Below are 15559 nucleotides of genomic sequence, written 5' to 3'. Positions count from 1 at the left end.
CGAAGTCACTTAAGAAAACTCTAGATTTATATCAGAAAATCATGCATTCAAGAATTTCAAATTGTTTAAGACCCTTAAGGTCGGACGAAGGAGTGTCAAATGGGAGAAGATCAAATTTGTATCAATTACGGAATCCAAAGTTAGAAAGACTAGGGGATGTCACGATCCTGAGAAGTGCCTCAGTGACTTCTCGAGCTATTCTATGATTTGGTTGTAATTTTGGTGAAATGATATTTTTTGATGTTCCATTCTGCTAATTATTATTATTATTTAGGGCTTACATTTGTGTGAGACGGTCACACAAACAACCTGCAAGATAGTAGGGTTTATGTCCCAACAAGTGACAACTTTAGAGTCTAAGGCGAGTTAGGGCTCAAAATTGCACAGCATAATTGTGCAAAAGCCTAAAAATGAGTTGAGGATTTAGGAGGACAACCTCGAAGTCCTATAACTTGTTGTTTAATTCTAATGAAAGATTTATTGTTGTAAATTCTCATGTTGTTGTAGATCCGTTTGCTCTCTCGAAGTTATTCTTTTGTACACCCTTGTTGTGCTGCCCACGACGCTAGCTCTAAGTTCCTCTTCGATGTAGCAATCCTAATGTCTAAGGTTTAAATGTTTAAATGACAAGTTTTAGTTCAATTATTATGGGGGATTAAAGTTGATTAGAGCGACACTAGTTAGGATCCCACGGTTTCCTCGTTTCGGTACTACTATTTTCTTTTGAATTTAATTAGCTTAAACGAGTTGTTAAGCTCATTTAAAACGGGGAGATCTCGTTAGCAACCGTGAGTTACCTCATCTGAGTGACTCCCGTAAATTCAAAAGAACGTGTTATGAAGTTATTATTTTTTTTGTTTTTGTTTTGAAAATGTTATTTAATTCTGAAAAAGGTTGATTGATTTTGGAAAAGTTATTTTTGTTTTGATGTTGCATGTAGATTTGTTTCAAGTTTTGCATGGTAAAGTAAATAGGTGCAGACAGAAAAATATGTTGTAAAGTAAATAAAATTATATTACAATAACGTAAATGCGTACCTGTCATCTTCTCGCACTCTCGCTGAAAGATTAGCCTTGCAATATATATAATTTTGTAGAAATTCAAATAAAATTGCAGTAAAGAAAGAAAAACAGGGAAGAAGGTTCAAGCTACCCCTACTAAGTTCTATGTCAAAACCTGATGGTTCCTTAGAAGTTTTAGTGGATGATTTTTTTTTGAACAAAATAAAATAGGTTCATTCGTCCTTCACAATATCCAAAAGATTATAAGAGTGTTTGAAGCATGACCCCAAACAACCATTACAATCCTTTGAAACGTTCCGATTTCATTTGAACTTATTATATTGTTCAAGTAATCATCCAAAGTTAACTTAGGGTTTGATTGATTTAATGCTATATGCTCAGTGAACCTGATGTTTTAATCATCTCATGAGAGGGACACTTAATTAGTTATTTAATATTTTACTTAAAAGTTAAATAAATAGGCGCCCTTGAGGGCAGAATTGGGTTATTAAGAATTTCATACCTACAATCAAGGCTGGGCTTGTAGTGTTTGTAAAATATCTATGATTAGTTATGTTTCCTAAACCTCATCAAGCAAATCCAAATTAAACATAGTTCACTACTAAACCCTTAAGATTTATGTATGGATAAATTCAGAACTTTTAAGAATGTGAAATTATGTGGTATTTTAATCTTTATCAATAATTATAATGTCACTCAAACAGTAATTAGGGGTTTTAAATTAGTGAGTTATCATTTTCCAAAATCAAATCCCTCACCTTAGGATCATTTAATTTAATTAACTCTCGAATTATAATAATTTGGGGAAATTATGATTATACCCTTATTGAACAAAAGTGAGGCATTAGTTTCTACTATTTAATCCCTTTGTTCAATCATCCAAAAGAGTCCATTATGATCAAAATTACCCATTTACCCTTTAATCAATTCCAAAATTTAATTAAGTCATAAAAATTGAAAATTATCATTTTACTCCCAAGGCTCTCCACTTCATAACCTATTAAATGGAACACAAATGACTTTAAAATTTTTATAGTACCCCATTCATGGGTCAAATAAAATATCAAAGGAGAAAATGTAATTTTCTGATTTTTATTTAAAATTAAAAATTTTCAAAGTAAATTCATTTAATCAATCAAAATAAAGTATCTGCCCTTAGGAAAATTATTGGAGGTTCACCTAAGTCGTAGGACCACTAAGACCAATTTTCATGATTTTTTAAGTTATATTTTAACTGTTATATTTATTTAATGATTTTGAGTATTGATTAAATATAAAATATTATTTAAGTTGAAAGTTAACTTTTTTTTTTTTTTAAATTTCTCGGATTCAGGGAACCCAAAGAAACAAATTTCATATTTTTATGATTTATATTTTATTTATTGTAATTATTTTAGTGCAAAACTATGGAAAATTAATTTTAAACCTTTAAAATTTTATAATTTTATTTAGAAAATTAGGAGAAATATTTTAATTCTTCCTAAGTGATCAGGGAACTAATTATGACACTTTGGGGTACTTTTCAATTTTAGTGATTTTTATCATTTTTAATTATTTTTAATTATTTAAAATTTAAAATATACCTTAAAAATTAAATATTTATTTTAACTTCAATTTTATTTTTCATAGATGCCTCTGATCACAATGACTCAGAAAATCACTTTTTATAATTTTCGAGACTTTAATTTAATTTATATAATTATTCTAATACAAAAATCATATTTAATTTAAAAAATCAAGTTTAGTGGGTAAATTAATTCAAAATGATTTCAAATTTTTCACATAGAGTTAATATGAACTTTTTTTACAGTGTGGGATGATTTTTATAATTTTATTTTATTTTTTATATAATTATTTCATTTTTAGAATTTAATTACATAAAATAATATATTTGATTATTTAAATACAATTTATATTTTTCTTAGGATCCTCTGGTCATAGTGAACCTACTAAAACTAGTTTTATATTTTTCTAATTTATATTTTAATTTTTATAATTTTTAAATTTAAACAGAATTGATTTATCTTAAAAATTAGGGCTTCCACACTGAGACGTGTTCTCTGACTTTGGAAAAATCAGAGAACACAACCAAGGATAGGAAGTTTAAACCCCAAAAAGCCTAAACAATGGTGATTAATGTTTAATGACATATGATCTAATTAAGTTTTTTGGTATTTAATTAATTAAAAATAAAATATAAGTAAAATAATTTTAAATTTTTTTTTCTTATTGTTCTCCTCTGTTCACTGAGCAATATGGTATTTTTGTTTTATTTCTATGAATTTTCTATACAAAAATATGAACTTTTGAAGTTCTGTCAATTAAATAAATCATTAAACCCTTTAATTTTCTACTTAATCCAGTCAGCCGCCACGCAATTCTCGTTCGCGTCGAAGTCCTACGCGGTGCTCCTTGATTCGCTGCACTTTCCACCTCAGCCATCACGTGTCGCCTTTATCGTTCCATTTCCTCGTCCGACGCAATCTAATCCGTCCGTCCGATACACGCGCGATCGGACGACTTCTGGTCATCGTCCCCAATGACCCTAAATCGAGAGCCGCTCATTTTCTGAAACTATTTTCTCCCTCGATTCTCAACCAAATTATATGAGGTTTGTTTCTAAAGCTTCATCTACTTAAGACAAACCTATCTAAACGGTTAATCAAGTATGAAATACAAGTTAGCTTCACAATTGACCAAATTGAGCTCGGTTTAGGGGAAAACTACCCATACCTTGGCCCAAGAGGTGTAGCCTCAATTGGATTTGTTCCTGAGCTTTGTTGTGAGCTGACGAACCTTCTCTAAGTGTCAATTTTAGCTGAGATTCAGTACAAGTAAGAATTGGATCAGAGGGTGATTCGGGCTTGGTCTAGGGCTAGGTTAGAGTGCTCAAAATGATGGGGTTTTGGTTGTGGAAGTCTTATTTGGGTTTGGTGAAACTTTTGGGAAAGTCAATTTGGAGTTTTGTTGCACTTGACGGTATGACCGTGAAAACTCTTAAATTTCAATGGTGAAATTAGGGTTTGACAGTGGGGATGAGGGGTTGAAAATGGTTGGGTTGAGCTTCTCTGGGCTGTTAGGGAGTGGTGAGAATTTGCAGAGTTTGGTTAGGGTTTTGATCATCATCCTCTCTTGGCCATGGCCATGGACGCTATCTAGGCATGCCATGGTAGCAGGTGGGCAGCTTAGGTGGAGGGAAGAAAAGCTGTGGCGACCAATAGCAATGAGACAGTTCAGGTGAGTTTAATTTTGGGTTTTAATCATTTGGGCATTTTGGGTGTGGTGTTTTCCGGCGGCTGTGGTGGCTGGCCAGGGTCAGGTCACCCTCAGGTTCAGGTGAGCCAGGGAGGTTGAGTGGTGGAGTCAATTTGGGTTAAACGTGGTTCTATGGTGGAAATCCAATGGAAAGGTGAAGTTTGGGCAATTTGGGCTAGCTTGGGTTTGACCCCATAGTCACTTAACTAATCATGGCCCCAAAATGTTTAAGGCTGATCTTTAGGGTCCTCAAGTAAGTTTGGGCGAAGTCAAGTGGCTGGTTTGGTGGTTGGTCAAGAATTTAAATGTTTCATGAAAAGGGCAAATCCAAGTGGGAGGAGAAGGAAGAGTGGTCACCTCCACTTGCCAAATTTGGCAAAATTGACTTTGGAATGGCCATGGAAGGCTTTTTGAGTTATGCCATAATGTGTGTGAGGCCATGGAAAAGTTTCATACAAATGGAAATTTTGATTTTTATGAATTTTGGAAAAATCAAGCCATGATGCTTAATTTAGATAAAGAGATGTATGCATGGGGGAATTAGGTATGATGCTATGGTGAAACGATTTAGATACAGTAGGATGGTGAAGATGAAATTTTTGTCATGTGGGCTCAAGTTGGGCCTTTTCAAGTTAATGAAATGGGCTTTTAATATGCATTTGAAGATGGGCTTTTAAAATGCATGATGGACTTCAATTTTGAAATTGATCATTGGCTATTCAAATTGAATTGAAATTGATTTGAGATTGGATTTAGACATGCTAGAATCTGATGTGAATTTGAAATTGGGGCATTTGATTGATCATGAAGTTCAACTTTGGGATTTTTGGACTTTGGGTCAATTTGAGGCAATTGGTTTGAGCTTAGAATTTAGGCTTGAGGTTGGGCTTGAATTGTGTTTCAATTGGATTTGGACAAGATGAAATTAAGTTTAAACTTGAAATTGGGGAAACTTGGGGTCAATATGGTGGAAATTGAAGGTAATTTGGGGACTTTGAGCACTTAGGAGCAATTTGGGATTTTTGGTCAAAATGGGTTAATTTGATCAAACTGGACCCGATGGATGATTGAAATGATTTTGGAGGTTTTGGGAAATTTTGGGCCACTAAGGGCATTTTGGCAATTTTTACAAATTTGGGGGTATTTTGGTAAATATGAAAATTTTGGAGTGTTTTGAGTAATTTGGATGGTATGAAATGGATTGAGATGATTTTTGAACAAAATTGAGGGATTTGTGTCAATCTTGAATTTTTTAGGGTGCAAGGGGAAATTTATTAATTTTGGGGAAGTTTAGGGCTAAAAGACCAAAATTTGAAATTTAGATAAGGTTGAGGTTTGATGCAAATGCTGATCATAGAATTACCCCTATGGTGCCATAAGACCAGAGAAAGCCTACTTTGGATCCTCCATGTGCTGGTCCTATCTAGTCAAAGACAAGGGTTCGGGGGACCACCCACATGAGTCTCCAAAGAGAGAAGGGAACCAACCTAGACATGTGTAGTTTAAGGTTCATGATTGCAAATGGAAGTGTGAAATGCAAGTATGTGTATACTAGACCAAGTCACATCACTCAGGGTCAACCCTAAGGTCAGACAGTTCCATGGGGAACCCCTCTTGAGCTCCCCCATATTGACTCTACCTACTAAGTGCTAGAGGTTAGAACCAACATGTGGAACTTCATGATGAGCAAAGAAGAGTTTCGAATTTCTATTAGTGAGAGTTTCATCACTAGTCCTTTAGGAATAGTCAAAAGGAAAGCTCTTTGGTTAGATCCTAGGCTCCCAAGGAAGAAAGATTAGACCTCAACGAAAAGTGAGGTCAACAAAGACATAACATAGCTATACTCGTCCTCGAGTACAACCCTAGAAGGGAAGAAGGGGGCATCGGAGGCTATCTTGACGGAAAACTCACTCAAAATTGAACCCTATTGACATAATATACCTTATGTATAGTAGATAACCAGGAGGGGGAGACCCCTCTCTTTGGGCGGCAACCCTAGCCCATAAACGTGCAACCCCTTGTGGAGCCTTGCGGCAATTTGTTTTCTGTTGGATGTTTGCTAAATCATGGCATCAAGAATTTTATGAGAATAAAATAAATACAAAATAAACCAATTGTAATATTCTTAGCTTTCTAAAGAATATGCAAAACTTGAGTCTTCAATCACAAAAAGAAAAAAAAATAAAAATAAAAATAAATAAATAAACAAAAAAAACAAAAGAAAGAAGGTTCCACACTCAGATTATTTTATTTAATAATTTGAATTTACAACTATTTCAACCCATATTCACTGGTATTTTATGTCTCTTAAACTAGAAGACCTTTGGAGAGAAAAAAAGAGGGAAACATAAACAAAAAGGAGGTGATGATAGCAATTTATGAGAAGTTCCAACCACTCATTTTTAATACGTATTTTATGTCATGGCCAGTTTTGTATACATGTGTATGGGTGATAAATAAAACTGCAAACATAATAAAAACATTTAGAAATTCTAAAAGTGCACCTTTTTTGGGCTTTTTTTATGCGTCTTTCTGTGGATTTAACCTGAGCACTCGGTATATTTGCTTCTAACTTCATTGTCTTGATCCACATGTTGTATCACATCATTAACACTTGTAACATCTATATTATTTCTAGGCATGTTACTTCTTAGTACACATTAAGCATTCTTTAATTTCTCACAAACAGACTAAGTTTTATTAAAAATATGTATATTTGTCTCAAGGTACATGTCATCTTAAAGTTTGACATTTAGCGAATTATAAATTTATTTTGCACTTTCTCTTGGAAGAACTCGCTACATAATGTTTTTTTTTTTCCTTCCAATATGATTTGCTTGTATTTATTCCCTCATGTCTCCACCGAGCAGTATAAAATTAAACATAGCTCGCTTTATTCTTTAATTTTTCCATGAAGTGCCTTAGATGTCTTTCATGCAATGGGTGGTCAAGGACTAAACTGGTAGACTAATTTATTGCCCAGAATAATTTTTAAAATGTGATTTAATATTGGTTCACTGCTTATGCAGATAACAACGGATGATTTATTGCAAGCTGCACAAATAGAAGAAAGAGGAATGCTTGATAAAAAAGAAAGAAGTGAAGAGATGTGGAAACGACTTGCTCTTAATGAAGCAGCTATGGCTGTTGTAGCAGTGAATTTTCCTGATCTAAAACATATTGAATTTGTATTTTCCACAACTCTTTGACTAATATTATCTTTATCCATAATTTAGTTTTCTTAGTAGATCTACTAGTTCAAATGTAGTAATCGGTCCTTTTTAACCTTCATTGCTAAAACACTTGCATTTATTTGGATGATCAATCGGAAAATCAGAAGTAACAGAAACATGAATTTCCATATCGCCATTTGGGTCATCTTTAAATTATGTTTTACCCCATAAGCTAGCGGGTGATTGAAGAAATATTCAAATTGATGATATTGGCTTGCATTAACTGATTTGAATCATGTTCAGACCAGTAAGCTTTTTTAACTTCAATGGTTCCTAATGCGGCGCAACTAAACACATTGAATTACAAAAAGAATGTTATACTAGCATGAATATGATTATTGTGGTTTGAAGGCTTGCTTCCTCTTTTTTTTAATATTTTTAACTCTTTCTGCTTGTACGACATACACTTATCTTTACATGTAATGTACGTTCACAGAAGAAATTCCAACGCCTTTTTGAATGAGCTTGGCCTTGATTCATATTTATTCATACTAGTAGAACAATTAAATGATAGTATAGGTTATCAATTATCTTGCATAGCTTTTGAACTTGATCTAAACTTCAAATTCCCGTACTTATAAATTGTTGATTAACATGTTTGTATGCTAGTTAATTAATGCACTTTTATTCTAATGCATATTTTAATGACGATAAATTCATTAATTCTTGCCTATAAAGCCTCTCTGCATTGTGATAGCTAACACACCAACATTCCATGTCATCATATTGGATGTGCCATGTGAATTTTTTTAATTATAAATTCTTGAAAAAATTTCAACACTACATTGAAACTTTGATACGTCTCCGTTTGGGGCCTCGTTTTTCGAGCATTGCGGTCCCAAACCGCGAAGTTTATTCTTTTTCACGCGCTTTACTGCAGCGTCCGCGTCTTGTTGCTAATCTAGGCTGAACGCGGGCTGCGAGATCGACCCTGTGGCCCGGCATTCTCGAGCAGTAATATCTCTTATGCCCTGCTCGAAAGCCTTTGGAACTCGAAAGCCTTTGGAATTCCACTTTGATACCTCCTATGCCCCGCTCGTATTGAGCCACCTTCGCTGCCCTCATCAAGGCTGAAGCTCCTACCCGAGGGCCTTGCGGACGGGAGCTGTGGTTCTTCCCCTCCTCGAGCATATTCTTCTCGGATCTATCCCCTTGCCGGTGGTATTTTGATGTCTCTTGCTCATTTTGGAAGATGAGTTCTTCGATGGATGCTGCGTCATTTTCTTCGGTATGGGTTAGGGTATATTGTAATTTCATTTTAAAAAGGATGGAAAAAATCAGCTTTTCTGTTGGACTGCGGGTCCAAAATTGAGATTTTTGTTTTATATTTTTTACGCTATGCATGCTCTCCGTTTTTAGTGCTGAAGGAAGAGGGAAAAGAAGATTGGGGTTGCAGATAGTTACAAAAATTATAGAAGGGTACTTTAAAGTGGGATGGTTGAATTAATCATGAAAGAACTCTTGAGAGATGAAATTGGTGGCAAGGGACTGGAAATCCTTTCTTTACTCTTATTGCACAAAAGTGAATGTATTCCCCTTGCTTTGTCACCAGCCCTTAGAATAAATTTGAGCAAGGCATTTAAAATTGTCATTTTTTGTTTTAATTCATTCTTACTGTTTACATAGTCAGTTCCAGTAGAAATTATTTTCCAAAACTCCCCCACTTATTTTTATTCTTTAAAATTTTAAAGAAAGATGCTATCCACTAAATATTTTAACTATTGCATAAGAAGTTCAGAAGTGCACTATTTTCCCAACTCTATGTTGAGAATCCTAAGCTCTGTGATCAACCATGTGATCTATTGGACTGGTAGATAAAGCTCTTTTGTTCTGTTTTTTTTTTCTACCATAAAAATGCTCTTCTTCATTACATATATTTCATGGTGTCATGTAGTTTGCTAATTTTTATGCTTGTAACTTGAGTGAAGTAAAAAAAAATATTTATGAGGTATTGATCAGTTAAATGGGGATCTCTTTTCTTTTAATTTCTTATTTTTAGTGCATAATTCAAGTAAAGTATGTTTTATTTTTGGGACATCCCGACGACAGCTTCGGAGTGAAATTTAGCTTCAGAAGTATCAAATATGCCGGTCTTATAGTTCTATTTTAAATAGTTTTATCAAACAGAGGCAACATGGTCATTTTGCCAGAAACAGCTGCCCCAAAGTTGTTTTCACACAACTGCTCCAAACACAACCAGCTTTCCCGCAGCAGCTTCCCCACAGCAGCTTCCTGAGGCAGCGCAGCTGTAACTGAAAAACTGAGAAGCTGCAGCTGCGCCAAATAGAGCCTTTTACTCTCAAGTACTTTATTAAAATTGTTGCACGTCAACTAGTACTAACCCATTAAAATTGTTGACACATTAACCTCAACTAGTACTAACACCTAGGCTTATCATGTAACACTAGAAATTATTGGTTAATTTTTAGTTAACTATGAATTTAGTTGAACATTGTTGCACCTCAACTTGTACTATTACTTGGGCTTATGATGTAACACTAGATATTATTGGTTAATTTCTAGTTAACTATGATTTTAGTTGAATTTTAGATTTTATTTATTTATTTTTGTAGAAAACTACTATATTTTTATCATTTCAAGATGTAATTTAAGGGCTATTTGGCCTGCAGAATTAAGTGTACTGTAAAATAAATGTATGAGTTTTTGAAAATTTTGTTGATTTGTCAGATGAATTCATTGTAGTGTAAAATTTGAAGGCATTTGAAATTCATTCTATATTTCAATTTCATTGTATCTCTAATTCATTAGATTTAGAAAAATTCCAAATATATCGCATCTGTCAAATGCTATCCCTCTTCCATTGGCCGTACGTTGCTGCTTATGTCCCCGATTCGCCCCTCCTTCAGGTAGTTGGCTGTTTCTGCCGCAGTTGCTGTCACCATCGCCTCCTCCTCCCTTGGCTGACCTTAAATGTGTTTAGATTTGAATCTAATTTGTTTATTTGTCTTTTATGCTTAAAATAAAACTTATATTTATAGATAGAGGATTTGGGGCATATAATGCCTCATTATTGAGTGAGTTGACTCAATAATAATTTCTGACATCTTTCTTTTCTAGTGGAACATGAATATTCTTATCTCCTTGTTCCTCAGGTTCCTCTTTCTTGTCTCTCGATTCAATTTATTGCTACACTTTAGTTTCTATTTATGTTCTTATTCATCTCTGTTCACAAACAACCATGATTGTATCATTTTTTGCTTAGTTTTGCTACTCTTTTGCTTGTTTTTTCTCATTTCATTTGCAAGCCTTGATCTAGTTGTTGCATCACAAAATCCTTGAAATACATTAACCATAAAACTTCTTAAACTATTACTTTTACTCAATAATGTTTTTATTTTATGAAAAATCGCTCGTTTGTTATGATGAGAAATTATTAAGCGGAAGAATAAGTTGCTTCTTCCAAATCGTCCTACTGTCAACCATGAAGAATAGAGAAAATATTATCCTCCTGCAAAATTAACATGACCGCAACATCTTCTTTATAAAGTAGGTTGTCGAAATTCTACCATTCCAATTATAAAAAAGAACTTAATGTACACGGATTAAGGCTATGTACCATTGGATTTGTTTCTGTATGACCCCCAGACTGTAATGTGTGCTTTCCTATAGGATTACGGGCCCCTAATTATTTTTCCCTTTTCATTTCACAATTTCTTACAAAGAATGTAATAAGATTCTTGAGAGTTTTTTTTTTCATTATTTTACTTTCTACAAAGGTGATTTGGTTATATCTGATGAATTCATAAAGTTACGTGATGATTTCACTTACTCCAAATCTTTGAAGGAAGAGATTCTCAACCCCAATGGAATTGATGCCATCCTAGTAATTATGTTTATATTTATTTTAAATAATTTTTGAATTATTAGGATTTTATTTTTTTTTCCTATTAAAATTTTCATCTTAGATAATTTCAATATTTCAATTTGACATATTAGGATCAGATTTACTTTTGTTTAAATTTGACTTTTAAAATTTAATTGTCTTTTCGGCGTAGATTTGGAGCTTATAATGAATAGAATGAATTAAATCATACATATATTCTAATCACTCTCTTTTCCAGTAGGCTCTTGCTTTTCTTGTCTCTTCTTTTCTCCCAGATCTTTTTTTCTACCCAATTCTCCTCACTACTCTCATCTACATCTGCTTTACAATTTGATAAAATTTTATTTGATCTTATTTTTTATCATATATAATCTAAAAGTCTAATAATTGTGACTGATTTGAAATTTTGATTTTATAATCTAGACATATATTTGAAATAATATTTCCAACTCATGTTTTTGTCCAACTTGTGCATTGTCCTATGTTTTAAAAATTATTGGTTAGTCCTGAATTCATTTCACATTTACCTCTTTGGTTATGCATTCACGACTCTTGGACTTCATATATTGGCTTAATATGTATCTGTTGCTTATTTCTTGTAACCTTAGAATTATCATATTGAAGGACAAATTGATGAGATGGTTTGATCACAAGTCTAGTCTATTACCTTTTAAAAATATACCCTTACTGCAAGAACTTGTTTCCTCCGCTAATGAAAAGAAAAAGGGAAAAAATAATTTTGAGCTAACCTTTAAATAATAAATATGGACCAATGTCATGTAAGGCTGATCAAAATAATACAAAACCTTGTCATGAGATTCCATTAGTTTCCCTTTGGATAATTTGTATGAATGATGAGTAATAATTTCGGGCAAATGGTATCTTTCTGTGTATTTCCTTCACCATTTAATATGCCCACATTCAATCTTTTGGTTCAATTCCATTGTGGTGAAAATTTCGTAACCAGATAATATGGATATGAGTTCTAGAGCTGATAATCAGTTGCCAATTCTAGAATTTTAACCAAGTCTGCTGATTTTTACTCTTATTGCAGTTTATTTTTAATTTACTTGTTATTCCACAATTTGAGTTAACATTAAAACTTGCAAGGATTCTATTCCTTTGTTTTGCATCAATTTTATTTCGGCCAGCATTTATATTGCTTGATTGTCAAAAGTTTATCCATGCGCACATAATATGCATGCTAGATATTACTTTGCTTATTCTATTGCGTTTGACATAATAAATGATCAAGAAGCTTATTTTTGTTCTTGCTTAATTACTTGGAACGTTCATTTTGGTAATTTTGTCTGAAATGATAGAACCTTGGGTGCCTTCCATGAAACATGCCAATAAATCTTAAGATGCATAAGAATATGTATATCGGTAATAATGTAAATTTCAGTTACCAATCCATTGCTTTCATACACAGTTGAAATTAAGGTCTCCATTATATCTTAACGTGTCTTATTCATATTTTGAGTAGGTCACAATTTCTCCTCGAGCTGGCAGAGAATTGGGTTATGTACGAGTAAAAATGGATCATATAAAGTTTAGCAGTGGAATGCTTAGGTATGTTTCTCACATTTACTTTTTTTATTTTGCTCAATTTTATCAATAATGAATAAAAAATGAAGGTTTTGCCGTTTGCCTTGTTACATCATTTGCTTTTTATTTGTAAACTGAAATAAATATTGTTTGAAGATAATCTAATCGCTTTTTTGTAATTACATGTCTTTATATTCATTCGTAATGTAGATTTTCCAACCATTTAAACATTTGTCCATGATCAATTTCTCTTTATATTGGCAGTCGGCAGTCCCTCCTCGATCACATCACTGTTCAGATAGCACCCCGAGCTGCAGATGAAATATGGTATGGTGAGAATCAGGTATGTATGTATCATGGCTCATCACTTTTCCTTGTTCTTAATTTTCAATATTATTTTGTAGCCATTTTGTAATTATATGCCATTAAGCTGCTAAACTCCTCACAAGTACACAATCGTTAGCCAGCCTTTTATTTGAAGTTTGATGACTAGCGTTGTCATATTTGCTAGCTTTCATGCGCGAGCGCAATAAATTATTGGGGCATTTACATACATACCACAAAATTCTTTTCTATTTACATATCTAACACTTAAACTTTCATTTTTGCTTATATTTCAGTCAAATCTTTAATATAAAGTCAGAGATACCACTATTACTATTTTTTTGAAGTGAAATACACCTTTTTCTTGATAATTGCAATTTGCATTATTCAAAACAAAAGGGTTACAAAAAATGCAAAGGGTAAACTATGCCGGTACAAAAGAAGACCTATCATCACTAGGGATGGAAGTAAGATCACTATAAGCCTTTACGTGATTCAAAACAAAGCTATTGTTTAAAGCTAAAGTAGCACAAAAATGAGCAGCCCAGTTGCAATCTTTAGTAGTGTGAAGGGATGCTACTTGCTTGAATGAGACCATGAAGGAGATTTCCTGGCTAAATCTTGGGTGGGCCTCCCAAAACTTCTTATTCGTCGAGTCACACTAAGACGGATGTTGTTGAAATTGTTGCCTTCGATACATTCATGATTGTCATTTTTTGGATGGAAAGGAGCCTGGAGTTCAACTCTAGCAATATCTTAGTTTTCAAAATTGCATCCTATAGCAATGAGGACGTTACCTCCCAGATTAGAGCACCAGTTCTTGCCATGCCAGAGGAAGAGAGGGCCACGTCTACATTGATCTTGGTCTATCAAGGTGTTGATCTCATTTTAGTGAGGTCTTAGTCTCCTACTCCCAGAACCCATAATCTAGCCTTAGGAGTTCCTTGTTGACCATCCTAGCAGACTAGTAATGGAGCCCACCTCCCTTAAAACTTCAAACCGCTTCTTTACTCATTTTTGTGAAGAACTCGCATGAGTGGTTCCAAGCACTCAACTTTTAGTTGCAAGGGCTAAGGACCAGCATGTAGAGGGCCCGAAAATAAGTTCCCATAGGATCAAATGGCCATAAGTGAACCCTCTATAACTCGAACGCTCGATAACGTCGCACCCCGCGCACGCATCGCACTCCACACAATTTTGGCTTAAATTGACTCGCCCGCCGGCAAACTCGTCCGGACCACCCCGACCGCGCCGATGCGTCCGGAACGTCGATTTTAGCTAGAAAAGACACCCATATTGCTGTGGTTCCACACTCGCGCGAACTACACGGAAATCGATGCATTTTTTAGGTGCGCGGGTCGGGCTCAACCCAGGTCCGACTGGTGCCCGATTTGGGCTAGACAACTGTTCACGGATTTTGAATTTCAAATTTCAAAATTCAGGCGGATTATTTAAAACTCGTATTGATTGAAAATATTTGAATGTTATTATTTTCCAATTAAATCGTTTGCAGGAAAGGAAATCATTAATTTCCCCGCCAATGTTGTCCCGTAACGGCTCTTTCTCTAGCGGGCCTATTTCTTTCTCGCTCACGAGAGCCTCGGCTGGCTGCTTCCAATTTGAACGAAATCCTCCGCTCCCGCTCGTCTCCTTTCTCGGCAGCGAATTTCCCTCACGCTCATCTCCTTCCTCGGCAGCGAACGAAATCACCGCTCGCTCCTGCTCGTCTCCCGCACTCGCTCCTGCTTGCCTCCCGCACTCACTCCCTTCTCGATCCCGATCCCTCGCTCTCTCTGCTCGATCCCGTCTCCCACACCGAAGAAGCCGCAGACACCGCTCGACACCTTCGCCTGCTCGCTTCTTCCCTGCGTGCTCGATTTCGAATTTGACGCTCTCAGACGTTTCCTGCCACCGAACAGACCAAGTTGTTCGTCTCTTTCTCCCGATCAAAATTCATGCGCATCTCTTCCTCCATCGATCGGAGCCCCAGAGGCCTTGCTCGACTCCCCCAAACGATCGAAGCTCTGCTCGCTTCCCTCTCTGCACCGAAGCACCCTCATAGTCGCCAGAAATTTTTTTTTTCTGCATCCTCTATTGCAGTCCCAGGTTTGCGCCTTTATATAAATTTTATCCTGAATCTAACAATTCGTTCGCCATTTACATATTCCTTTATACAAATTAAATTCGTCATCACCATGAGCTTTATCCTAATTGCTTTTGCTTGGTTTTATGAGCTTCCTTTATCCATTGATATTGCTCTTTATTATTTAGATTTGAGCTCTGATTTTGATTTTTATTGTGAAAGCTTCATGATTATGTTAAGATTCAAGAAA

General features: G+C 34.8%; 1 protein-coding gene across 1 annotated transcript in view; it reads left to right on the top strand.

The window, feature by feature from the left end:
- The window catches only part of LOC110037098 (probable inactive ATP-dependent zinc metalloprotease FTSHI 2, chloroplastic), a 93372-nt gene that overhangs the window by 24778 nt on the left and 53035 nt on the right, over window positions 1-15559 (top strand). Inside the window, exons 6-8 of the mRNA XM_020741674.1 lie at window positions 7307-7465; window positions 12841-12926; window positions 13167-13245. Of these exons, the coding sequence (XP_020597333.1) occupies window positions 7307-7465; window positions 12841-12926; window positions 13167-13245 (324 nt within the window). The remainder of the gene's footprint in view (window positions 1-7306; window positions 7466-12840; window positions 12927-13166; window positions 13246-15559) is intronic.

The sequence above is a fragment of the Phalaenopsis equestris genome, unplaced genomic scaffold (genome assembly GCF_001263595.1).
Source record: "Phalaenopsis equestris unplaced genomic scaffold, ASM126359v1 Scaffold215170, whole genome shotgun sequence".
Classification (NCBI taxonomy): domain Eukaryota; kingdom Viridiplantae; phylum Streptophyta; class Magnoliopsida; order Asparagales; family Orchidaceae; genus Phalaenopsis; species Phalaenopsis equestris.
The sequence above is the reverse complement of the archived record's forward strand: the minus strand, read 5'-3'. Positions and strand labels throughout refer to the sequence as shown.